This window comes from Doryrhamphus excisus, linkage group LG7 (genome assembly GCF_037039965.1).
Source record: "Doryrhamphus excisus strain RoL-2023G ecotype Guam linkage group LG7, RoL_Dexc_Guam_v1.1, whole genome shotgun sequence".
In the NCBI taxonomy this organism is placed as follows: Eukaryota; Metazoa; Chordata; class Actinopteri; order Syngnathiformes; family Syngnathidae; genus Doryrhamphus; species Doryrhamphus excisus.
This window is the reverse complement of record NC_136363.1, coordinates 22,275,351-22,298,284: the sequence shown is the minus strand read 5'-3', so window position 1 is coordinate 22,298,284 and position 22,934 is coordinate 22,275,351. Positions and strand designations below refer to the sequence as shown.

Below are 22,934 nucleotides of genomic sequence, written 5' to 3'. Positions count from 1 at the left end.
GGCCATAACGCAAGCATAACAGCCGAACGCTTTGCTTGCTTTTAAGTTCATTTCTCTGGTCATTTCTGAACACAGTCTAAAATAAATAATCGGCAATCATTAGTTAAATTCTAGGAGTAATGGTGTGGACTTGCCCTCTAAGAAAAGACTATAACTGTTTCTTTGTATGTCAGGCTTCATATATGTACAGTACATGGTGGTCTATCCTATACGTATTGCAGCAGCCACAAGGTCATTCTCCCTTTCAGCCGCTAGGTGGCACACTTGACAACAGATAAAGCATGCAAAACGCCAATAGTTATCCCAAAACGTTTAATATAAGCAATTTTTTACAGTGCTATTAGATGACTTCTTAGTCCAAGATTTTGTAATAAAAGCATTTACACTGTGAGCCCGAGTACTTCAAGCGTCAGCGTGCACAAGGTCCTGAAGACGCAGATGACAAATTTTTTTCACCTCCTCGATGCCGCGCATTCTCTCCACCTCATGCTGGTTGGCCATGCGAGCGTGCATCTCCCTGAAGATGTTTGGCTTGTCGTTCATCCGGGCGCAGATGACAAAAGGGAACCCGAAACGCTTCTTGTAGTCCTCGTTGAGCCGCGCCATGCTGGAGGCCTCGTCGGAGGTCAGCACATCCAAGCCGACATTTCCCTGCTCCTTCAACGACTCCTGTGTCAGGGTGCCAGCCTGGAGGTCCCGACCCGCGAGATCCGGGTGGCACCTGAGGATGCCCTCTTTACCTGGACACACGGACATGACAGCTGACCTTCTCTACCCAAGTGAATCACACCTCCATTTGACCTTCTTGTTGGAGCTAAGCTTCAGAGTACGGCTATACAGAATCCTATTGGCTGAGATAACAAAGGGGTCTGGCCAGGACTCACCAGATTCAGGCAACGCATCAATGAAGTCACCGATAGCCGCCTCCAGCGCATCAACGCTTCCAAAGGGCCGAGAGGAGCACACCGCTGCTGCCACAATGGGACATTTCTCCACCACGTTGGCGAAGATGTTGATAAAATCCTCATAGGGGAGTTCATTTACTCGGGACAGTTCCATTTCTCCCTTCGGACATGACCAGTAAAAGCTGAGAGGTGAATGCACTTTGCATAACAAGCCCCTTGCTACGGTCTGGGTTAATGTTTGCCTTACTGACTCTCCTGGCAATTACAGCAATTAGCAGCCAAAAGAGGACTGTAAAGTCATCATTTGATCATGTCATGATTTCCTCTATAATACATGAAGCACTGCAGGTTTTCTTTCCAACCTTTCTCTAGGAGGTGATTTCATTGACAGCTCCTTCCCTCAAACCAAAGGAGGGCTTTAGTGACCGTCTGGAAAGAAAACCTGTAGTGTCTCGGCCCTCCTGGCATGAGTTTGACACCCCTGCTCTATAACATAGAGGGTGTGTACTAGCTATAGCCTATATGCTGCATTCCACACATTCCACACCCTTTATCGAGACAAAAACCAAGTCAAACTGATAAGATATAGTTTTTCCAGCATAAATTGGAGCTTTATAAGCTAAAAAAAAACATTCGACGTGAATTTGAAAGTTTGGATTACATCACCTTACACTTGAAGAAATGTCTTGCTTTCTTTCGTCGTCTCCGAAAACAGAACAGATCGTAACACTGACTCTCCGTGCAGCCATTGGCCGAACTGCACGTCAATCATCGGAGGCAGGGCCGCCGATTGGTCAATTCAGCTACAAGGCTTGATTCCCACACCCCGTTTTTAGGACCAAATTGAATAGAAAAAAAGTTTGCCGTAAATAAAATATTTGACCCTTTGGATTCATATGGATAACATTTCACTGCCGTAATATTGTTTAATTTATTTCCAAAGTGTTGTGTATATGTACATTGATGGCTAATATGAGAATCAGCTCTGATCAAATATGAGTAGGAAAACACGATGCAGGTGTAATCCCATTTACCATAAATATGACATAATACGTAGTACATAATCTGATATGAATGGGCCAATGATGTCATGTGCTCAGACGCTCTAACGTATATAAGTTCATCCTGGAAAATACATGCAATGAATCATATTGTTTAAAGCTCCCTGAAAAACAAAAAAGCAGCATAAACCAGTCAGGCATAACAATTGCATGTATATGTGCCTGAGAACAAAGTTGTAGCTTTTAGCTGCACAAAAGGTATATATGTGTATGTAGAAATGATTATATATACAGAACCGTGTGTTGAACATTTGTTAGAAACCCCATAAGTGATTTTGGCTTGGGCGTTGTCGAGGTTTATATTTGATGAGGCGTGTCCAAATTCTTTGGCCTGCAGCTCATTTGGTATTGTCTGACGGCACGTTTGATGCACAAGATTTAACACATCAGAACCAGAAAGTACCATTAATGTAAAAAAAAGTTTAACTACATACTCTAGCATATTTTGACCTACTATGTTGATTTGGTGTTAGCATCAAGTGAATGTAAACAGAAGGTGAAGACGCTCACCCTTCATTATTTGGCAACTGTTTGAACACCGCTGTCTTATAATACATGAAATATGCTGCGATGCTCCTTTTCGTTTTCATATAAACTGTTACCCAGTCCCGGACTGCTTCAGAAGTTTGCCCTCACACATTTCCACACACGTGGCGTCGGCCGTGTGCAGCGCAGCCTCCTGTTTCACAGAAGCGGAAGTGTCCAGAACATCTGCTGCATTCTGATAGTCGCTGGGTGTCTGGTCGATCATGTTGTGATAGAGCTGAAAGAGGAAGGCTCGCTGTCAGCTACTCATGTGAGTCAGATAAAAGCTTTGTTCCTTAAAAAGTACATCAATTTGAAGTTAGCTCTATTGTATGACTGCTCAAACCTGCACTTCTACCTTCTCCTCTCTGATTGTCAGATGGTCAGACATGAACGACACCAGCTTGGCGAACGAGGGCCGGTGGCTGGGCTCCAAGGCCCAGCACTTGCACATGATGTCGTACCTGCAGGAGGACTGATAATGAAATATCCATGTGGGGGACATGTACACTCTAGACGAGCACACCTACACAGACTCATCAGCATAGTAGGGACACTCCATCTTAAATCCTCTCTCAATCATGGCGTAGAACGTGTGGTCCACCTTGATGCCCGGGTACGGCGTGACACCTGAGGCAGACATTTGTACAAAAGGCTGTTTACGCTGCTCATTAACATCAGGTGGTCATGTGAGAGGCGATACCGAGCGAGAAGATCTCCCAGAGGAGGATGCCGTACGCCCACACGTCACTCTTCATGGTGTACATCCCCTCGAAGATGCTCTCCGGCGCCATCCACTTGACGGGCAAACGCACCTGTGAGGCAGTAAGTTGTTTAAGTCACTTTTGATGTGAAGGGTTGTGTGTCATATAACTTACGTTTCCTCTAACAACATAGTTGGAGTCGTTGTCGATGTCTCGAGCCAATCCAAAGTCGCCAATTTTCACCAGTCGGCCTTTTGTCACCAACACGTTCCGTGCTGCCAGGTCACGATGGATACACTACACACCCCAATGCGTACCAGTGCATTAATGCAAATCATAGCAGTTGTGTCACTCCCAACTAATAGTTTTATCACTTCTGTCCAATTAGATTTCAAGGCCTGTGTTGCCAGGTAGGAAAATAAATAATGTCTTAAGTGAATATAGAGTAAATATACTTTTAATTCAAGGTTTATTGTGTGAACAAAAAAAATGCACCGTTATTCACATGTGCTTACATTTTTAGAGGAGAGGAACTCCATGCCTTTAGCCACTTGGAAAGCAAAGCTCAAGAGGTCATCGAAAGTCAGGGCCTGCAGGTCGTCCGTGTGATCGTTTTTGTAGCTTTCTGCATCAGTCAAGATCAGCGGTGAACTATTAGTCAGAATTGTCAAATGTTTAGTTTGCCTCAGAAGGCACCTTCTGACCTTCATCACAGTCCGTGTCATCCAAGCTGTGCTGGAGGAGGGCAAGGTCCTCCTGTCCCCGAGTGGAGGCGGGGTAGTTGTTCACACTGCCCTCCTGCACACTGATGGCACAAAACACTAGTTAGTTTATGTTCAGCTCTAAACTGTAAATAATTAAATTACTTTCAATAGTAGTTTGAATAGAAAGTGGTTTGATGGTGCCAGCTGGGCAGGGGGTCTTTTAAATTTCCCATATGTGACTACTACAGGGCGCAGAGTGTGTTTGGCAATGCGTGATGCCCACCAGGACTTTTTAGTGGCCGTCAGGTTGTTGTACAGGCTGCTAAAGCGGTCCTCTGTGAACGCGTCTGCCACACACTTGTGGTAACGCTCGCTGCTGTTCTTCAGGTAGTTCAGCAAGTCTCCATGGCAGCAGAACTGGAATATCAGGTATATGGGACCTGCACGGGGCGGACATTAAGCTTAGAGGCATGATTTTACACACGTTTGGTTGAATTCACGAGGACCCGGGGAAACATGCAAACTCCACACATGTTCCAACTTCAACCTTGGTGACTGCATTTGTAGTTGTGTAGATGTACCCGACTCTGTGCAGGCCCCGAGCAGGTTGACAATGTTTGCATGGTGACCAATGTGAGTCAGCATCTTCAGTTCGGACATCAGAGCCTCCTTCTCCACGTCCTGGTGTTTCTCTGTAAGGCAGAAGAACCGCACGTGATGATCTTACTGCGTCCTTGGACTCTTCAAGCCAAGCAAACACCAACCTTTCAGCATCTTGACGGCCACCTGCTGAGAGACGCCTGCCTTGTTGATGCCGTACGCCGTTGCCTGGACCACCGTGCCGAAAGCACCAGAGCCCAGTTCTTTGCCTGAGGATGACATGAGATGCCGACTGATCATGACAAGAGTCACGTAAGTCTCGTGCCAAGAAGTGATTGATTTAGCCAGACCTAATTCCAAGTTCTCTCTGGGAAATTCCCATTTGTGTTCGTAGTCATAGTCCTTGAAGTTAATGTAGATGTAGTCGTTATCATTGGGCCCAACCATCTGGATCATCTGGAGCTGGGGCTGATACTGAGGTTTCTGTTGGCCAATCAGAGTTAGATGCCAGCCTGTGTGTCGAACGCTTTCACACGTCTCACCTTCTTTTTGACAAAGTAAACAAGCACCACGCTGACGACGATCAAAGCCACTACCAGGATCACGCTGCCCACTTTCAGCACCATGAAGCTGCTCTTCTCTTCAGCCGGACCTCCTGAAACACCAGTGTGCGTGTGAGACTGGGTGGACAGTTTCTGAAGCAGTTCGTTGGGTGGAACAAACCTCTTGAGGCAAGCGGCGCCGGTGTGTAGTAGACCAAATGTCTCTCGGTGCACCAGGAGCCGACCGAGTTAGTCAGGCAAAACTTCAAATAGTGTCCGTCAAAAAGCTCCGTGCTGATGGAGCTCTCCATGGGCTTGTCACATTGCTCGTCAGAGTCACTCTGTGAGGTGTTGAGGATGCGTTTCCACACAGAGTGCCTGTCACAGCTGCAATCAGACAAAGCGTGGAGATGTGTCAAGGAGGAGATCAACACCCGCCCAGTTGCGGTCGCACCTTTGGTTGGCAGAGAAACACGACATCCAAATGGAACTTGCCGGCACCGCGGTCGCTGTCCTGATGCGGAGGGTATTGTCATTTCCGTCTTGACTGAAATTGAACTTTGGCTCGTCTGTGATGAAGGGGGGGGGGCATGAAGCTGGATGTGTCTGACATGGACGTCAAATGAGGGGTTCTTACCTACAACGCACACGTACACAGACTTGCTTTGGCTTTGTCCGCCGGCCTTCAAGTGAAGCTTGTACTCCCCTGATTTCAGTGCAGCACACAGCTTCACCGTCCTGAAGAAACATTCAAAAATATTTATTCAATGAAACGTCACTTTACTATGGAAATGACAAAAAACACAATTCCAATTTTTGTGATGGAAATGAATAGTTAAAATATTGCTATTTGATTGATGATTGCTGTTCACTTTTGCATCAGTGGTACCTGTGCTTTGTCACCCAGTCGGCTGTAATGCATTGGGACATATTCCCATCAGGAGCCTCCCAGGCGCAGTACTGCAGCACGGGGTGGTACAACACATGGGCTTGCAAGCATGAGCTGATTGCCTCCCGGGCCGGAAGACTTTTCCTCCCCTCCAGCTGGACTGAGAGGGAATCTTCAGCTGGGGTAACGCATGCAAACCATGAGATCTACGTGGGCCTGATTTGAGGCTGATTGAAGCGGATGTGTGGCACCAACCCTGGACGCTGATGTCAACAGTCTTGCTTGTGTTCTGCTGATTCCTGCAGGTATAGCTGCCACTGTGGGTCACGTTGATGGAGTTGATGAACAGATAGGACATCTGGATTTTGCCATGTGAGTCATTTTTGATGCAAATCTGAAATACAGCATTTTTTGATTTTTTTATTAGTCATGCTGATAATTAAGATGCAATCCATGACCTCGGATCCGCAGTCATGCTCGGCTTCAAAGTACTGACCTCAAACGGGTCTTTCAGTGGTGTACATAGATCAAGTAAAGCAGGTAGTAAATATTAAAATAATATTCACTGATTTGGATGTGCTGTCAATGCAGGAAGGATTTGAAAGCGGAAGGGAAGTCGCCAATGAAACACGACACCACCTTCCGATTGATGGAAAAAAGCTTGTCACCAGTCAGACCATGGAAAGGTAAGCCAACACTGCCATCAGGAAGCTATAAATCATGGTCTTTGAATTCCTACACACAATGTATTTTGCTTGAGGTATTTTTTGAGTAGGACATTTGTGTACAAAGTTAAATACTGCCAAAGTCTTGCCTGGCTTTGAAGGCAAATTATAATATATATAAAATAATATGGATTTAGCTTTGTTGTGGCACGTGCTGTTAAATGAGATTAGGGCTGAGGGCAGACCTTGTGGCGTGCAGGTCTCTACTGAAACGCTAGAGGGCAGTGTTATTCTGAGAGCAAGCCATCACTGGCAGGGCACATATAGATAAACAACCATTCCCACTCATTCATGGACAGTTGAGTGGCCATCCAACACTGCATGTTAGATGTTTACATTTGAAAAATGCTACTTGAATTTGATTTGGTTGATTTTAGGCCCTATGTGTTAATACATCATGTCAAAATGTAAAAAAAAAATAACTGTACAGTCACAAAAAAGGAAAGCGACCAAGACAAAGTATTCGGAAAACAAGGTAAACACAAGTACGTAAAACCGGCAAATCCTACTCTGGACTTAAGGACTGCTAGAGTAACTACCTCCTCGTTTACTTTAGCAGGGCATGCTAAAGCGCTGGCAGTCATGCCTTGGCCGTCTTTGTCCCACGCCACCGCTGATCGTAGTCTCTTGCGTTGGATTCTGCAGCGAAGCAGAAGAGGCTGACCGGGACTCAGGATCACCTTGGACACCTCATTTTTCTTCGCGTCACTCTCCAAGTCTAAGAAACAAAGCCATTACTCCATCTAAATGGTGTGAAATAATCTGGCTTTGGTTCCGTCGTGATGGAGCTGAGATGTAATTACCGTAGTCATACACTTGAGAGCATTCCTGTCCTTTGGGGTTCCTCGCACAACACATGACTCCTCTGTGTGTGAACTTAATGCTAGTTATTGTGCTCACCGCACTTCCATCCCCTGAAACAGTCCCCTCATCTGGAATTCTGTTCACAAGGAAAATTAGTCCCCAAAAATATCACATTCATTGTTGCAAGGAGAAATTGTCCTCACCCAAACCACCTCAAGGTGGGCTTTGGATGTCCCTCGGACGCACACTTAAAATGAGGGGAACTCATTGGCACATCTGCGCGAATCAATGTCAGACGAGGTTTTGTGGGACGCTCTAAGGAGGAAACATCACATGAGCTCAAATTTGCAACACGAGTGATGGTAATGTGCCACTAACCTGAAGTGTCATCTACATGGAGAACCACGGACAAAGAAAACCTGGTCCCGTTGGAAAGTTCACATCTCAGCATGTACTCCCCGGAATCTCCCTTGGAAAGTGATGGCAGGACCATGGAGACACTCCCATTTCTGTAGAGGGGAACTGACCCACATCATCCAACAGGCCTACAAGTGTACAGGCTGGCAGATGACACTTACGCCACCGTGTCTGGTCCTCGCATGAAGCGGCACATGGCGCATCCATGGATGTCCTCCAGGGAGATGACCAGTGTCTTGCCCACACGGACCTCCAGGTGGACTGCACCTGATGCATTCAGGTGGTCTGCTGGGTGAAAGCACTCCACCTGGAAAGCATGGCACAGTGGAAAGTAGCCCACAAGCAAAGAGAACAAAAGACTGACACCTTGAGAATGATTTTACCCCATGACCTGTTACACAGATGTGGTTCTGTGCTGCAACGTCCTGACAGCAATGCAGCCCAAGTACACACAGCAGGACAGCAGCTTGATGACAAATCACAATGCGTTAGTCTCATGCTTTGTCAAAAACAAATCAAATATGCAATTCACACTTTATACAAAATTGGTTGACCAACCACATCTTACAAATTCTCATTTGCTTTTGGGAACAAAACTCAAATTGACTGATAAAACATTACCGAGAACAGCCAACAGGCCATTTCGCACTCACCCGCAATCATTTCACCAAGCGAGGACATCTGCACGTCTGTCTCATTCTCGCTCCACAGAAACTTTGAAGACTGTGATGCTGTTTTTTTTTATTAAAAGGGGAAGAAGCCACGCCTGACGACCTAATAAATGAAGTTAGCCACTTCCCATTTTGGCAATGCACCTTACACGCTCAGAGTACTACTACCAATTATATTTAGAGCTGATGGCCCAATTGACCTAAATCTACTTTATAATATATATATGCAATGCAAGAAATTATACAAAAATGCATACATTTTTATACAACCATTTATTTAATTAGTTAATTGCAATCAAAGAAGACTATTGGGAAAATGGACTCAGGAGATTAGGCAAGACTCCGAGAGGAGAAATGACCCGGATACACAATCTGAGTTTGCTTATGCAGTGTATTCAATATTTACATGCATGGGCATAAACCCCAAAACACAAAAAGAAAATACAAGATATACAATAGACAATTAAGGTTCAAAGTTGTTCGTGATTGAATGGCCATTCAGTGGGTGCCATTTACAAGAATATACAAGGAATGCAATGTGTGAGATTCACCATGTTTTCTTTCAGCCGATACCAACCAGTCCAAGTCTTGGTGACCAGATAGTGAAAACTTCATGTGAGGCAGTGACCAAAGGGGGGAAAAATGGGGAACAGTTCAGGTTGGCCAAACTCCTACCAGCAGGTGAGTAGTCAGTTCATTCACGGGGAGTCCTAGTTGGTCCTGGTTCTAGGCCTCCTTAGCTTAGCTCGCCATCTTTCTGTGCCTGAAAAACACAGGGCCACAGTCAATTAACACCAAGTACAGGCAGATGTTATTGTCAAGGGTCAGTGTGCACACAATAAGACTTATACTAATTGCATAAGGTATCTAGCATATAACTACTTATATTTAAATCTATGACATAATATTGTATTATATTATTCATCCCATAATTCTACATGAATGCTATACAATAGTGAAGTGCATTCATCCGTAACTCATTCCCAAGTAGTGCTTAAGTACAATTGGTTCAATATAACCTTTCACAGAAATGCAACAATTCTACCATCAACATGAAAGTGAATGTTTATTCCATTTACACTTTGACAATCTGGCATTTGCTGTTCATGCTAACCAGCCCACACAATGAGGCTGGCTGGCTCAGCTAAGTGAATCCAATGTTTCCTAGACTTATCAGTTCCGTTCAATAGTACATGAAATGCTCCGAGGTGGTGCTCCCAGTCGCGGCAGTGGTAGTGGGCGCCCACAACGTATTTAAATGCAGCAGTGTTAAAACATATTATTGCTCTGAAATACATTTGCAAGCCTACCTGTGCGGCAAGTGTTTCCCCCATGTGTGTTTGTTGACAGGCTTCATGTTAGCTATTTATTGGTTATTGGGTGTCATGTGATCCAGGGGTGAAACCCTGATTGGGTGCACAGAATCACATGACTCAAATCACATAATTCAAATCACCTGATGCTGAGTGTTAGTTTATTGAAACATTTTATTTATACTTTATATATATATATATATATGCATTCATAATTATATGAAAGGGTATTATAATTAAATTTAAAAAATATATGGTATACAAGTATATATATAAATAAATGATATTATAATTTTCACTTGGGTTACATATGTGTGTGTATATATAAATACACACACACATATATATATACCCTTAATGTAATATGTTGTAATATACAAATATCGCTATCATGATTGCAAAATGGTTTTTAAAGGTTTTAGTATAGCCGAATATAATTTCTAAGGACAACGAAATGATAGTATATAGCAGTATAGTAAATGGTATGTAGTAAAAACCAGTGTAATATAGTATGGTGTACTGTAAATGTACAGTATGCAGCACTGGCAGCAGGTATTCCAAATGAGAGGCGGTTACCCAGGATGCATCACGTCATGAGGGGAGCCTGGCAGTAAGCAAAAACAACAACAGGCTACTTTGCAAAGAACGGTGCTGCATGGATGGCGACCCGGGAGCTCGCTGTTCCAGGCGTGCAATGATATAGTCCTCTAAGCAAAACATGCACCCCAGCGCTATGATGTGAGTACTGCAGCCCATTTCAATGTCAGCTCAATTTAGCTCCGTCAAGGGGGAATTGTTTGTAGGCTAGCTCGCGAGCTAGCTAGCAGGCTAGCTGTATGCGTCTCCCTATGTTTGAGTGTCTTCCGGCAGCAACGGCAGCGGCGGTGGTGCCATGAACAGTGGACTCCCAGCTTCAGTTGCTCCGCTCGGGGGTGCTGGGATACCCAATGTCAAGGTGAAGTTTTGCCGTTACTACGCGAAAGACAAGACCTGCTTCTATGGAGACGAGTGTCAGTTCCTGCACGAGGATCCGTCCATGGCAACCCTGCCGTTGCACGGCGGCGGGAGCCCCGTCCCGTTGTCTCTGCCCGGGGGTGGCGGGACGCCAGCGGGGTATTCCATCAGCGGCTCCGCGGCCTCCTGCCAGGGCGGCGGGGGCACCGCTGTGTCCAAGAAGACTGAAAGCATGGGGCCTGCAGGAACGTCTCTGGACGGGTCGCTGTTAACCAGTGAGTAACACTTTACGTCACAGCCCGGGTCTCACATGGGATATCCCCGGCTGTGAGTGTTCCATGGGCGGGCTTTGTTGAAATTTAGTTTGGGGCTTCAATGAGGCCTCTTTGCTGCCAAACAAATTACATTAGTTACTCGTCATATGCACATCAGCATCATCTGCTTTGGGCTTTGTGCTTTAATGCTGGTATCGTGATAAGACTTACTTCAAAGTTGTTCTTCGTAAAAATAAGAAAATAGCCTGTTGCGGCTGCCACGGAGGAGGCCTGTTAGTGTGACAGCTGTGAGTGGGCACCAACCACTAACGTTAGCCCGTGTTGCGCCTAGACAGCGACTCGGAGATAAAGGAGCCCTCAAATTAGTCGTTAAAACAAGTTCTAACACAAATGATCCCCATTTTCTAACACAATCAATACATTGTGTAAGTTGTAGCGCTGATGCTAAGTTAGCCAACAGCTAGCATAGCCGTACACGAGGTACTGTTTTTTTGCAATGAATACAAACAACAATAAGAAGCTTACACAACTTTATTAACTGTAACTAAACTAGCCAATGTACATTAAAAGGTTTTAATGACACGGTGCTGTTTACATATGACGGTGTTGGTGTGCTTTAGCATCGCCGCTGTGCAAGTGCACTTGTGGGACTGTTTACATTCTTTCTAATGAGCCCTGTGATTGGTTGCAATCCGACCAGGAATATTCCAACTTTCCGAATGTCTGCTTTGGCGTCTGTGCGCTTTTCGGCATCATTGCTCACTGCTGGCTTCGTGTTGGATTTAGTCAACGTGGTTTGTGTCATCCACAGTCCCAGGGATGGAGGGTCCAGCGCTTAGCGATGCCAATCTTACCAACTCCTACTTCAGTAGCAGCTTTATTGGGGTGAATGGATTTGGAAGCCCTGCAGAGCCCAAATACTCCATGATGCAGGTATGACAGCATGTCTAATTTCCGTCATTGTTTCTTATACATTTAAAACCGTGCACCCCGTTAAAGTCGCCGTTTAGTCCATGTCTTCAAGTCCCGGCCCGCCGTGCTATGTTGACATAAATCTGAGTGTCATTTCTTTAAACATTGTTCCCTCTATGTTGACATGTTGTCCACTTCCACATTATTGATGCTAGGTTGATGAAACACCAAGGTTATTATCTATGAGATGCAAAAGTGAAACGTAAGCTGTACATTTCTTTCTCGGATGCTGCGGCTACCTACCGCTTGACTTGTCTAAACACACGGAGGGCGCGTGTATGGTTTGATAACTCGTACACCCGATTGTGACCTAGACTTCAGTCGATGGCCATTATTTGACGGCGATCGTCTAGAAGTGCACATAAGTTTGTAATAAATGTGTTTTGAACGCCCCTCTCCCTTTAGCGAATAACTACCAGCAGCAGCTCTCCCAGTCTCCTCAACGACGGTGCCAAGAATTTCAGCCACAGCGCTCATGGTGACGCATATTTCCGTCATTCAAATTGCACGCCCACACCCTCCCGGCTTTTCCGCACTTTTTATCTTGTGGTCTTTTCCTAGATCCAGTGAACTCACCGACATCGTCACTGTTCAGCGATTTTGGTGCTCTCAGCATTTCCCAAAGGAGAAAGGTGAGTATACACCATTAAGCAACGTTACTGCTGTGTGAGATTCAAACGCTCCCAAGGTGAGTTTTTAATACGTGAGCCTGATTTTGATTTAGGCTCCCAATCCGGCAGCAAGTGAGTTCATCCCTAAGGGAGCCCCTCGAATGGCCACCATGGCTCAGTCTTCAGTCCAGGCCTTCCCCTCACCTCTCTTCGCTCACCCAGGCCTCAGCAGCTCCACAGCGGCCGCTCTCGCCCCAGGTGCTGTGTTTGAGACCTTTTTGTAGAACTCACAAGCCCACAGCCTTGACGCATTCTGCAACGTGACGCCGTGTCCCTCATTTCAGGCATGTCTTTATCGGCGGGATCATCCCCCCTTCACTCGCCGAAAATCACGCCCCACACCTCACCCGCCCCGCGTCGGCGCAGCCACACCCCCAACCCGGTCAACTACATGGTGCCCACCACGGCGTCCGACCAGGGCGCTCACATCATCCAGAAGGAGACCGTCGGGGGGACCACCTACTTCTACACGGACAACACCCCAGCACCCATGGCCGGGATGGTACGTCGATTTCGTTTCCGCCAGGCTGAAGTTTCATCCTCTTTGTTTGTGTCGCCTCCAGTTTTCACTTCTCAGTAAATGGGAAGCTCAGCGTTTCTGGTTTCACCACAGGTGTTTCCTACCTACCATATCTACCCCCCCACCGCGCCCCACGTGGCTTACATGCAGCCCAAAGCCAACGCCCCGTCCTTCTTCATGGCCGATGAACTCCGACAGGTACGCCTCCCCGTTTTTGAACACGGAAATTCCAGGGTGCTCATGTCTGCCATCTTCCCGCAGGAGTTGATAAACCGACATCTGATCACCATGGCCCAGATTGACCACTCGGAGAACCCAGGTAGAGCTCGGGTCCTGGGAAAGCACATTTGCTAAGAATAGAATTGTTGTTGTTGATTGTCTTCCGCAGACGTCCCTTCCGAGGTGGACAGCTACCACAGCCTCTTCCCTCTGGAGCCCCTCCCCCCGCCCAACTGCATGCAGAAGACCAGCAACTTCAGCTACATCACGTCCTGCTACAAGGCGGTCAACAGCAAGGACGACCTGCCGTACTGCCTGAGGAGGATACACGGTACAAATGCTAAGCTAACGGCGCTGCATGTACACAAACAGCATCTTACAGTACATGCTAGCTGGCTTCCCTTCCCGTGCTCACGTTGTTGAAATGTGGGCAGGTTTTCGCCTTGTCAACACCAAGTGCATGATGTTGGTGGACATGTGGAAGAAGATCCAGCACTCCAACTCTGTAACGCTGAGGGAGGTCTTCACCACCAAAGCCTTTGGAGATCACTGTGAGTGTTTGCAAACAGTCGAGTTAATTAGTTAATTCATATGCACATCCTCCTCCTAACAAACACCTAACCTGTTGCCCTCTGCAGTTGAGTAGATAAGGACCCTGTGGGGGTCTACAAATTCTTGAAACTTTATGGAAGTCCAAGAATCCTTTATGGTGTACAAAGAACACCCCTCACAATTTTTCCCTCATTCTTGTCTCCAGCGTTGGTGTTCTCCTACGACTTCCACGCGGGTGCAGAGACCATGTTCAGCCGACACTTCAACGACCCGGCAGCTGACTCGTATTTCACCAAGAGGAAGTGGGGTGAGCGGCTCTTCCTGCACGCAGAGCGCCCCCCCCCCCTGCAGCGCTCTTTTTATTTATTTGGCCTGACGCACTTTGTTTTTGTGACGCGCTAATATGTGCTAATTGGGTCACTAGCTTAGGACGGTTTGGCTGCCGGCGCCGAAAGCCAATTAAGGCATGGCCATCGTATGAGTTCAAAGGCAGCAGGCTGGGGGGGGTTTAAAACCAAAATGGGTTGCCAGTGAGGCACCCAAATTTGACGGTTGACTTGAGCGAGAGAAACATGGACCTCTTAGGGGAAACTGTGGCTGAAACTGATCTTAAGGCAGGTGCCGTACAGGCTCAGGTCTGATGTGCGGAAAATACCTTGAAATGACATCTAAGTTCTAAAAAGTCATCATGGAGGCAGGCCGTCTGGACGCTAACATTGGAGCCACTCAAAATGTTTCAGCGACAAGATAAGGAAGTTGAGGGGAGACCTTCCAGCTGGGTTCCTCTGATAACGGTGTGTGTGTGTGTGTGTGTGCGCGCGTGCAGGACAACACGAGCCACCGCCACCACGGCAGCATGCCGGCCTGCTACCCGAGTCTCTGATCTGGGCCTACATCGTCCAGCTCAGCTCCGCCCTGCGTACCATCCACACAGCGGGCCTGGCCTGCCGCGTCATGGACCCCAGCAAGATTCTCATCACCGGCAAGACCAGGTGGGCATACTTTTAGTGTAGTACACACATACTGCACATATTTTACCTTCCTAGTTTAGTAGTGTGCACTTAGTGGTACATTCTTGCTCATTTAGTAGTGTGTGTACTACCATGTATGCAACACGCAGGTACTACTTGCATTCCTAGACTTAGTATACGCAGGTACTCCATGCATTCCTACACTTGGTACACGCAGGTACTGCATGCATTTCTACACTTGGTACACGCAGGTACTGCAAGCATTGCTACACTTGGTGTTAGTACACGCAGGTACTGCATGTATTCCTAGTTGTTCTAAAAGTGAATCTATCAAGTGTTACTGTAACCCATGAAAAGTGGAAGTGGGTACATGTTAGCAAGCGCAGTATGAAAACTGCTAATTGGTAAAAGTCCCGTTTATGGTTTGTGTGCAGGTTACGAGTGAACTGCGTGGGTGTTTTTGACGTCTTAACGTTCGACAACAGTCAGACCAACCACCTGGCCCTGATGCCACAATACCAGGTAGTCTCACCAACATCGCCCACGTCTGCGCTACACACGGTGCACTACGGCATCACGGGTGCTCGAACACTCAACATTGTACCCTTTGTGGCGCAGCAAGCTGACCTGGTGTCGCTGGGCAAAGTGGTGCTGGCGCTGGCGTGCAACTCGCTGGCCGGCATTCAGAGGGAGAACCTGCAGAAGGCCATGGAGCTGGTGTCCATCAACTACTCTTCAGACCTCAAGAACCTCATACTGTACGGACAGGAAGCGGCATAAGCTAAACCCCCGCAAGGCTTTTATTGTACTCCGTCTCCTCGCCGCAGATATCTGCTGACTGAGCAGTCCCGCCTACGCAGCGTCAACGACATCATGCCCATGATCGGGGCACGATTTTACACCCAGCTGGACGCGTCGCAGATGAGGAACGATGTCATCGAGGAGGACCTGGCCAAGGTGTGTGCTGCCGGGTCTGGAACCGGGCTTTTCCTTTTCTACTCCACGGTACCGACTCGGCACAGCAACAACGTACTATTTACCGTATGCATCAGCCGCCTCATTGTAACGTAACGTGAGACGGATAGGAATGACCGTACAATGCATACTCTATAATTCTATATATTATATCTATTGGACTCCACAGTCTCCACTTGGCTGCCTCCCGTGGGATAAAGGGCTTTCTTTACCAGCAGACATGCTGAGACGTAAACACGCGAGCTTTGCCAGGATGAAAACGTATACAACAAGATAAAACCTGCTGAAACCTGTTTTTCAGGAAGTGCAAAATGGCCGCCTCTTCCGCCTGTTGGCCAAACTGGGCACCATCAACGAGAGGCCCGAGTAAGTAGATCCTTTTTTCTTATTTCTTGCATGCCAGCTTCATTGGTGATCCCTTGGCAGAGGAAGCGGAACTGTGCCGTGTGTTGCTAGGTTTCAGAAGGACCCCACGTGGTCGGAAACGGGCGACCGCTACCTGCTCAAGCTTTTCCGGGACCATCTTTTTCATCAGGTGACGGAAGCCGGAACGCCATGGATCGACCTCAGCCACATCGTCTCCTGCCTCAACAAAGTCAGTGAAGAGCATCGCATTCCATTCTCATCATCTACCATGGCTATTATTATTATTATTATTATTATTAATCCAGAAATATGCTCATCGAAGCAAATTAGACTTATGTTTTGCCAAAATGAAGCATTCTCAAGCATAAAAATGGCTGAATGAACGAGAGTGCAAATATAAGGCGATCAGAAGAAGCCTTCAAAGACAGTCAGGGATATGTAGTGTTTCACTCTGGCCACCAGGGGTCAGTAAAGTTACTGTAATGTTCAGTGAGACAATCAAGTCCCAGGCTATTGCAGCTTTCAATCAGCAATGGAACACATGAACACCAGCCTAGTTTTTCTTCACCGTATTGGCTAAGTGTGACTCTAGGGGTGTTATTTCATGTCTAGGGGGCTCTAATGACACATCCAGAAGGCCACAAGTTTATTTATAAAAAAGGAATTTTCCTCTGTGGAAATTCCCTCATCACGCTTGGGTCTGGAAGCAATTATTGCGCTGAACTTCGTTTTGTGCTGTTTTGTTTCCAGCTTGATGCGGGCGGTCCCGAGAAGATCAGCCTGGTGTCGCGGGACGAGAAGAGCATCCTGGTGGTGACCTACTCGGACCTGAAGCGCTGCTTCGACAGCACCTTCCAAGAGCTGCAGGCGGCCGCCTCGGGCTCCCTGTAGCGCCCCCTTCAGGCCCGCAGCACACAATTGCACTACGGCGGTCGGCCGGGGGCTCGTGGTGACATCAGCATGGTGGGGGCGGGGCGGGGCGGGGCGGGGCTTCGTGAACCTCAGTCACATACACTGTCCACCAGGAAGGCTTTTTTTCTTAAAGTGTTTTTTTTTCTTCCCTAAAATCCCTGCAGCGGAAAAAGGAAAAAAAAACATTACGGACGCTCGGACGCCATTGATGACATTTTTTAGATTTGGGGAACAAACGCAGAGGCAAACCTTGTGGTGTCTGAACTATTTTTCCTGCTTTTATTGTTTGTTTCTACCGCTGGGGGGTTCTCTCTGTGAGGACGATGCACTAAGATTTTAATTTAGCTTATTTTTTTATGAACAAGCGTGAATGGCTGACAGAGTGTACAAAGTCATACACTTGTTATCTCAACATCACTTCCACCTTTTGTCCCCCATGGACTGCATCATTGGGGGGGGTGAGGGGGAGCGGAGGATTTTTATTGGACAACACAGGACGCTCCGACACTGCCCCCCCCAATCCACCAAGGACAAACCACTGGGGGTGAGGTGCTGAAAACTGGAACAGGGATGGGCAGGGAGGGAGGGAGGGTAACGGGGGTGGTACATGCATGTGCACCCCACCCCTGCTTTTGGAGGGCGGACACTGGGGTGGCACAGGCCACCTCAAGGACAGGTGGCCCCCATTCTTCGGGTGTCTGAGGTTGAGCCACAGCTGCCTCTTTTTGGAATGTCCTCTGCTATCTTCTTTCTGCCCTCACCCTCCCCTCATCCTCATCATGGAGTTGTTGTGCAGAAGTGCATCATGGGAAGTGGGTGACTACCTTTCTATTCTGTGGACCAATACCAGCAGGGATGAAAAGAACAAGGCAGCATTTTTTTTTTTAGTTTATGATATGACGATGAAACTACAAGCCAGTGAGACCCCCCCCCATCCCCCCACCCAAATCATTGAATGTGTTCAGGCGTCCTAACAGTCCACCTATGATAGAACACGGGCGGGGCTTCTCGCTGAGATGTGCTGTCAAGGTTCCCTTTAAAGCTCAACCTGGAGATGAAACGTGACTGAGCCCAAACGCTGCTCTCGGTTTCTCCTCCGCCTTCTCAACGGACCAAACCATGGACCTCAAAGTCACACCACACGGCGACGGGCGAGGACACGCCAAGAACAGCGTCTGGGCTCAGCTGCTTCTGATCCAGATGCTGTTTTAAAGATGGCCGCCGGGGGTGAGGACGGCGTCGGATCATGGACTACTTTCTCTGGTTTTAGCAAAACAAAAACACACTTTGGTGAATGTGGTGCTTTAGACCCCCCCCCACCCCCGAACACACAAGATTCCATGTGCACAAGACTGCCCCCCCCCACAGCATCACTTGACCAGCCACATGCTAACACACTCCAGTAATCAACCCCACAGCATCCTGGTGTGTTTTTGCCCCTCTTGTGTTCATCGTCTCAGACTTTGCAATATTTGTGTGTACAGCAGTATTTTAATAAAGAAGAACTAAAGTGACGCAGTTAGCACCTGACCGTTCAACTAATTCATCTTTCCATCAATAACGACAGGCAGCGCCAACATAAACCACGTTTGGCCAGCCTGTCAATCATGCAGCATGTCCTCGGCCGCCCTCCCAACATGCGCTAAAGCTAAAGTCTGTTCTCCACCTGGCAAAGTACATATGAACAAAATGGAGTATGTCAGCTGTTCTTATTTTGTTGCTTACTTTCCAGGAAAAGATTATGTACCATACGAGAGTAAATAGTCATGATGAAACACAAAGACTTGATCCAGCATATAATGGCGGCATTCCAACAGAAAGCTCAGCTTGTGTAACACGAGGTAGAAATACCACAAGAGGAAGTGAAAGATGAGTAAATATGGCCGATCTAGAGGGTGAGGGAGATCTTAGAGGGAGGGGCGGAGGAAGGCAGCGTTGTCATCGGGAGTCGGGGAGCCCCAGTCGCATGGATGGACGGGCGTCTCGTCGCCGTGGAGACCGTCCTTGTCCGGCTGTTTACTGAAGGTGAGGAAGCCGCGAGACGTGTTGATGTTTGATGCTGGCATGAAAGAACATCGTTTGGTACCTGCTGAGCTTCCCGGTGCTCCTGTGGTTCCACGCCAGGTGCTGGAGCTCCTCTGATGGAAGGACCATGCCGCTGTCGCTCTGCTCATCCTGAAGCCAACGAGTCAATCAGGTCTCATGAGGACTGTTTGTGTTTGTTTGGGGTTTTAGTTGCTGTTGTGTCTTCTTGCCTCATCATCACGTCCAGGACCAGCGTCGCCCTGGCAGGGAACCTCAAAGGTCTGGAGGGTGGCCACGGCCCGCATGTAACTACCCAAGGTCAAGCACAAACACTTTGGATGTGGATTTGGAGTGTGCTCCATTTGTCCAAAGACTTGATAGTTCCAGGACTGGAAGAAGTCCATCCGTGACTCGTCGATGATTCCTACCTGAGGTTAGTGACGGCGAGGCTTTTGTCCCAGCCGGGTTCAGCTTTCTCCGGCCATCCCAGAGGAATGTAGTCCTTCCCCCCCTGCTGCACCATGGACTGGAGCAGGTCCCCCAGGGTCTCCACCAGCTGGGAGAAGGAAGGTCGCTGGCTGGGCTCGGCCTCCCAGCAGGCCAGCATGGTACTGTAACTACACACACACACACACACACACGTCATCTTCTAAGACAAGAACCACCAACACGTTCACCTGCTCTCACATGTCAGCCGTGCTGAACTCCGGCGCTCTCATCCTGGTTCCCGCCTTCAGTCTGTGGCAGAACTCCTCATCGATGTGGAGACCCGGGTACGGGGACGCTCCTGGTGGACACGCGTGGTATTACACCCCCAAAGCTTCCAGGACTGGTGGGAGTGAGAGCTCTTACCCAAAGAGAAGATCTCCCAGAGGAGAACGCCAAAGGACCAGACGTCACTTTGAGTGGTGAAGACTTTGTCAAAGATGGACTCCGGAGACATCCACTTGAGAGGCAGGCGGGCCTGTCAGCCAATCACAGCACGTTATTTACCTTGGTGACGCCCCCGGTCTGGGTGCCGTGTGCGCTCACGTCTCCCTTGCGCACGTAGTCGGGGTCTTTGTAGATGTCTCTGGCCAGGCCGAAGTCGCAGATCTTCACCACTCGGTGGTCTGCCAGGAGGACGTTCCGGGCCGCCAGGTCTCGGTGGATACACTAGGACCCACAGACGACACTCAGGGGTCTGCACAGATGCCTGCTAGTACATATAATGTACATAATAATAGGAATAATAATGTCCATACTTTGGTGCCACTACATGAACTTCATACTACATGTCACATTTTGTCATGCACTCCAGATCATGATTCCAGTTCTCTGGAAAAAAGGCTGAATTCTGCCCAGAGTTCGATGCCCACCTGGCAGTGTTTGCTAAGTGTTTTTACTGGTGATGTACTTTATGTGCAACTATGAGACCTTTCGAGCGGCCAGGAAGTCCATCCCTCGTGCCACCTGGAAGCTGAAGGAGACCAGGTCCTCCAGGAACAAAGCCGTGTCGGAAGTCCGGATGTCATCTAAAGTAAAAAAAAAAAAGACTAATAAACTCTTGTTGCTACGTTCCTTGTTGGAAAGAAGCCATGTTGTGATGGACACGTGTGCCGCTTACGGTCACCAAAGCCTGGTCCCGTGTGCGGATGCCAACTTGTCCCTTGTGGGCCCTGAGAAGGAAGCGTAGATGTATGACACACAGAGCTGTTTTCTAGCATAGAATTCATAAACGTCAAGAGAGGCCAACTGGAGATCTTTTGGTGACATGTGAGAGGACTTTTAGGGAAGTCGACCTGAGGTCTTGTGGACCAGATAAGGTCTGCAAACCTCAAAAGGAGATAGCAGAAGTGACGAGCGCTTTTTTCTCTTTCTGAATAATTGGGAAACGTCTACGTTGTTGAAGTTGTGAGAGGTGTGCGTGTGAACGTTCCTGTTAGCATCTTTTGCTTCTTCATTTTGCTCACCCGCTTGAGCACAAACACGTCTCGCTTGCTCTTCAGGAAGCTGGAGAGGTTTCCATAGCGACAGAACTCCACGATGACCATGAGTGGGCCTGCAATGGCACACAGGCGGTCAGGTTGGTTGGAGTTGTGTCGTGGACCCAGTATGCCCCCCCCGGGACCCCCCTGCAAAGGGACAGACCTCCAGGCGTGGTGCAGGCCCCCAGGAGGTTGACAACGTTGACGTGATGTCCGATGTAGCTGAGAATTTTCAGCTCGGTCATCAGGGCTTTGCGCTCGCTGTCTGTGGCGCCCTCTGGTGGACAAAGGCAGTCCTGAAGGCTGAAGGACTTGGAAAGAAGACGGCTTGGATTGGAGGCGAGTTGCCGTACCTTTAAGCATCTTCACCGCCACCATCCTGCAGCCGGAGGCGTCGTCCAGCCCAAAGGCGGACGCCTGCACCACCTTCCCGAAGGCTCCACGGCCCAGATTGTTGCCTGGGTGGGACAGGAAGGACAAAAGACAACACGGTCCTCATCAGTCCTGGCGACGGCTTTGGTGAAGGCTGAGGAGGCTGATTAGTCGCTAAACAGCGAGCCACACCCACTGTGAACTTATCATGGAGTTAATTAGCAGGAAAGACAACACATGGCTGATGAACGGAAGGACGGCCCCTCCCAGCGGCGACGCCGTAAGCCGCCGTATCTGTCATGTGATCTTCATACATCCTCTCAATACATCCTTGGGAGCCTTCGGGGAACAAAGATTAGTTTTATACCTAATTTGAGGCGCTCTCGAGGGAACTCCCATTGGTTGGAGTCATAGTGGAGTCTGCCCCCCCCCTCCTCCTGCAGGGGACCGCCTCCTGCGTCCACGATGATGGACAGGTACTCTGCTTTGCTGCGGGGGTCGTGAGGCTTCACAGAGCAAACATTCCTCATATGAGTCAACATGTTGCCATCATCATCATCATCGTCATCATCATCATCATCATCATCATCGTACCTGTCTGAGTTTTCGAATCAGGAGCGTCAGGAGTAGCCAGAGGAACGTAGCCACCACGCAGGTACAAGCCAGCGTGGGAACCTCCATGGAAGACGCCTCCGATGCACCTGCACCCCATGATCACATGACTTCAACATGACATCTTCATCATCGCCATCAGTCCCTCAACACGCCCACTTCCTGCTGGATAGCTCAGCTAACAGCACCGGAAGGTCATGGTGCACGGGGGCCTGGGTTCCAAACCTGCTCATGGCGACTCAGCAAATTCTTGATGTTGCTGTTCCCACTTGGGATGCGCCTTCGGGCATCCTGCCGCGTTTTGGGAAATTTGGCGAGAAAATGAAAAACCAACGTCTTTCCCCGAATAAAGGCATATCTTGTCATCACCTGCTGGCCTGCTAGCTAGCTCAGCTTGTAGCAGCATTGGGATATTGTTATAAGTCCAGGGGATCAAGGTTCAATACCAAGTCTTGTTGTTTTGCTGTATCGCAAGGGCCAGCATGTGTCGTCCTCATCACCTCCGTTATAACACCCAGGCTGCTCACCTGGCGGTTAGCTCTGGTGGCAGAAGCTGTGGGTGATGGAGCATCGTGCATAAGATCCACGGTTCAAGACTCGGTCAGTGCAAACACTATCTACAGTTGTTTTGCTATTTCTCCCGATCATGGTCCATGGGACCAGAGTTCAATACCGGCTCACGTCAACTGTTGCTTTTTTTACTGTCGCTCA

At 48.2% G+C, this 22,934-nt stretch overlaps 4 protein-coding genes and 1 long non-coding RNA gene across 6 annotated transcripts in view; 2 read left to right on the top strand and 3 right to left on the bottom strand.

Annotated features, from left to right (window-relative positions):
• Positions 1-305: 305 nt before the first annotated feature.
• Positions 306-1,509, bottom strand: urad (ureidoimidazoline (2-oxo-4-hydroxy-4-carboxy-5-) decarboxylase). Its single transcript, XM_058059311.2, has 2 exons — positions 885-1,509; positions 306-740 (listed from the first exon to the last, which is right to left on the bottom strand). Exons 1-2 carry the CDS (start codon positions 1,057-1,059, stop codon positions 403-405), a joined length of 513 nt encoding a protein of 170 aa, XP_057915294.2. The 5' UTR covers positions 1,060-1,509; the 3' UTR covers positions 306-402.
• Positions 1,510-1,838: 329 nt separating this feature from the next.
• LOC131108404 (receptor-type tyrosine-protein kinase FLT3) lies at positions 1,839-7,772 on the bottom strand. 2 transcript variants are annotated; one of them, XM_058059302.2, is made up of 20 exons: positions 7,663-7,772; positions 7,459-7,595; positions 7,195-7,373; positions 6,186-6,324; positions 5,931-6,108; positions 5,679-5,779; positions 5,496-5,610; positions 5,223-5,428; positions 5,042-5,154; positions 4,850-4,982; positions 4,664-4,768; positions 4,481-4,591; positions 4,183-4,339; positions 3,900-4,000; positions 3,711-3,820; positions 3,370-3,492; positions 3,195-3,306; positions 3,022-3,121; positions 2,838-2,955; positions 1,839-2,729 (listed from the first exon to the last, which is right to left on the bottom strand). In XM_058059302.2, the coding sequence occupies exons 1-20, from the start codon at positions 7,725-7,727 to the stop codon at positions 2,565-2,567; spliced, it is 2,568 nt and encodes an 855-aa protein (XP_057915285.2). In that variant the 5' UTR covers positions 7,728-7,772; the 3' UTR covers positions 1,839-2,564. The 2 variants fall into 2 exon arrangements, with proteins under 2 accessions (XP_057915285.2, XP_057915286.2); XM_058059303.2 differs by having other exon boundaries at positions 2,850-2,955.
• Positions 5,946-6,616, top strand: LOC144899580 (uncharacterized). Its single transcript, XR_013627856.1, has 3 exons — positions 5,946-6,113; positions 6,236-6,302; positions 6,522-6,616. It is a non-coding gene; the product is annotated as an uncharacterized LOC144899580 (long non-coding RNA).
• Positions 7,773-9,116: 1,344 nt separating the features above from the next.
• On the top strand, positions 9,117-18,761 carry pan3 (poly(A) specific ribonuclease subunit PAN3). The gene is made up of 20 exons (XM_078792485.1): positions 9,117-9,228; positions 10,394-10,598; positions 10,731-11,089; positions 11,901-12,022; positions 12,467-12,539; positions 12,623-12,693; positions 12,786-12,930; positions 13,017-13,234; positions 13,346-13,450; positions 13,514-13,571; positions 13,641-13,802; positions 13,906-14,022; positions 14,229-14,330; positions 14,850-15,015; positions 15,429-15,516; positions 15,613-15,752; positions 15,822-15,951; positions 16,271-16,335; positions 16,426-16,564; positions 17,086-18,761. Exons 2-20 carry the CDS (start codon positions 10,579-10,581, stop codon positions 17,224-17,226), a joined length of 2,421 nt encoding a protein of 806 aa, XP_078648611.1. The 5' UTR covers positions 9,117-9,228; positions 10,394-10,578; the 3' UTR covers positions 17,227-18,761.
• The window catches only part of flt1 (fms related receptor tyrosine kinase 1), a 20,934-nt gene continuing 16,589 nt past the window's right edge, over positions 18,590-22,934 (bottom strand). The window contains exons 16-29 of the mRNA XM_058059300.2: positions 22,206-22,312; positions 21,979-22,117; positions 21,593-21,697; positions 21,403-21,516; positions 21,225-21,313; positions 20,879-20,930; positions 20,689-20,786; positions 20,305-20,427; positions 20,125-20,236; positions 19,960-20,059; positions 19,701-19,889; positions 19,503-19,581; positions 19,334-19,422; positions 18,590-19,266 (exon numbers count right to left, since the gene is read on the bottom strand). Of these exons, the coding sequence (XP_057915283.2) occupies positions 19,155-19,266; positions 19,334-19,422; positions 19,503-19,581; positions 19,701-19,889; positions 19,960-20,059; positions 20,125-20,236; positions 20,305-20,427; positions 20,689-20,786; positions 20,879-20,930; positions 21,225-21,313; positions 21,403-21,516; positions 21,593-21,697; positions 21,979-22,117; positions 22,206-22,312 (1,508 nt within the window). The 3' untranslated portion in view covers positions 18,590-19,154. The remainder of the gene's footprint in view (positions 19,267-19,333; positions 19,423-19,502; positions 19,582-19,700; positions 19,890-19,959; positions 20,060-20,124; positions 20,237-20,304; positions 20,428-20,688; positions 20,787-20,878; positions 20,931-21,224; positions 21,314-21,402; positions 21,517-21,592; positions 21,698-21,978; positions 22,118-22,205; positions 22,313-22,934) is intronic.

Bases quoted from the DNA above. Each gene is read 5' to 3' on its own strand.
- LOC131108404 (XM_058059302.2), bottom strand. From the start codon at position 7,727: ATGAGTTCCCCTCATTTTAAGTGTGCGTCCGAGGGACATCCAAAGCCC. The intron at 7,596-7,662 runs GTGAGGACAATT...CCTTGTGAACAG, and splicing joins CCCACCTTGAGGTGGTTTGG to AATTCCAGATGAGGGGACTG. The intron at 3,122-3,194 runs GTATCGCCTCTC...TGTCTGCCTCAG, and splicing joins CTGGGAGATCTTCTCGCTCG to GTGTCACGCCGTACCCGGGC.
- pan3 (XM_078792485.1), top strand. From the start codon at position 10,579: ATGCACCCCAGCGCTATGAT. The intron at 13,451-13,513 runs GTACGCCTCCCC...ATCTTCCCGCAG, and splicing joins TGGCCGATGAACTCCGACAG to GAGTTGATAAACCGACATCT. The intron at 15,016-15,428 runs GTGGGCATACTT...GTTTGTGTGCAG, and splicing joins CTCATCACCGGCAAGACCAG to GTTACGAGTGAACTGCGTGG.
- urad (XM_058059311.2), bottom strand. From the start codon at position 1,059: ATGGAACTGTCCCGAGTAAATGAACTCCCCTATGAGGATTTTATCAAC. The intron at 741-884 runs GTGAGTCCTGGC...CCGTGTGTCCAG, and splicing joins TGATGCGTTGCCTGAATCTG to GTAAAGAGGGCATCCTCAGG.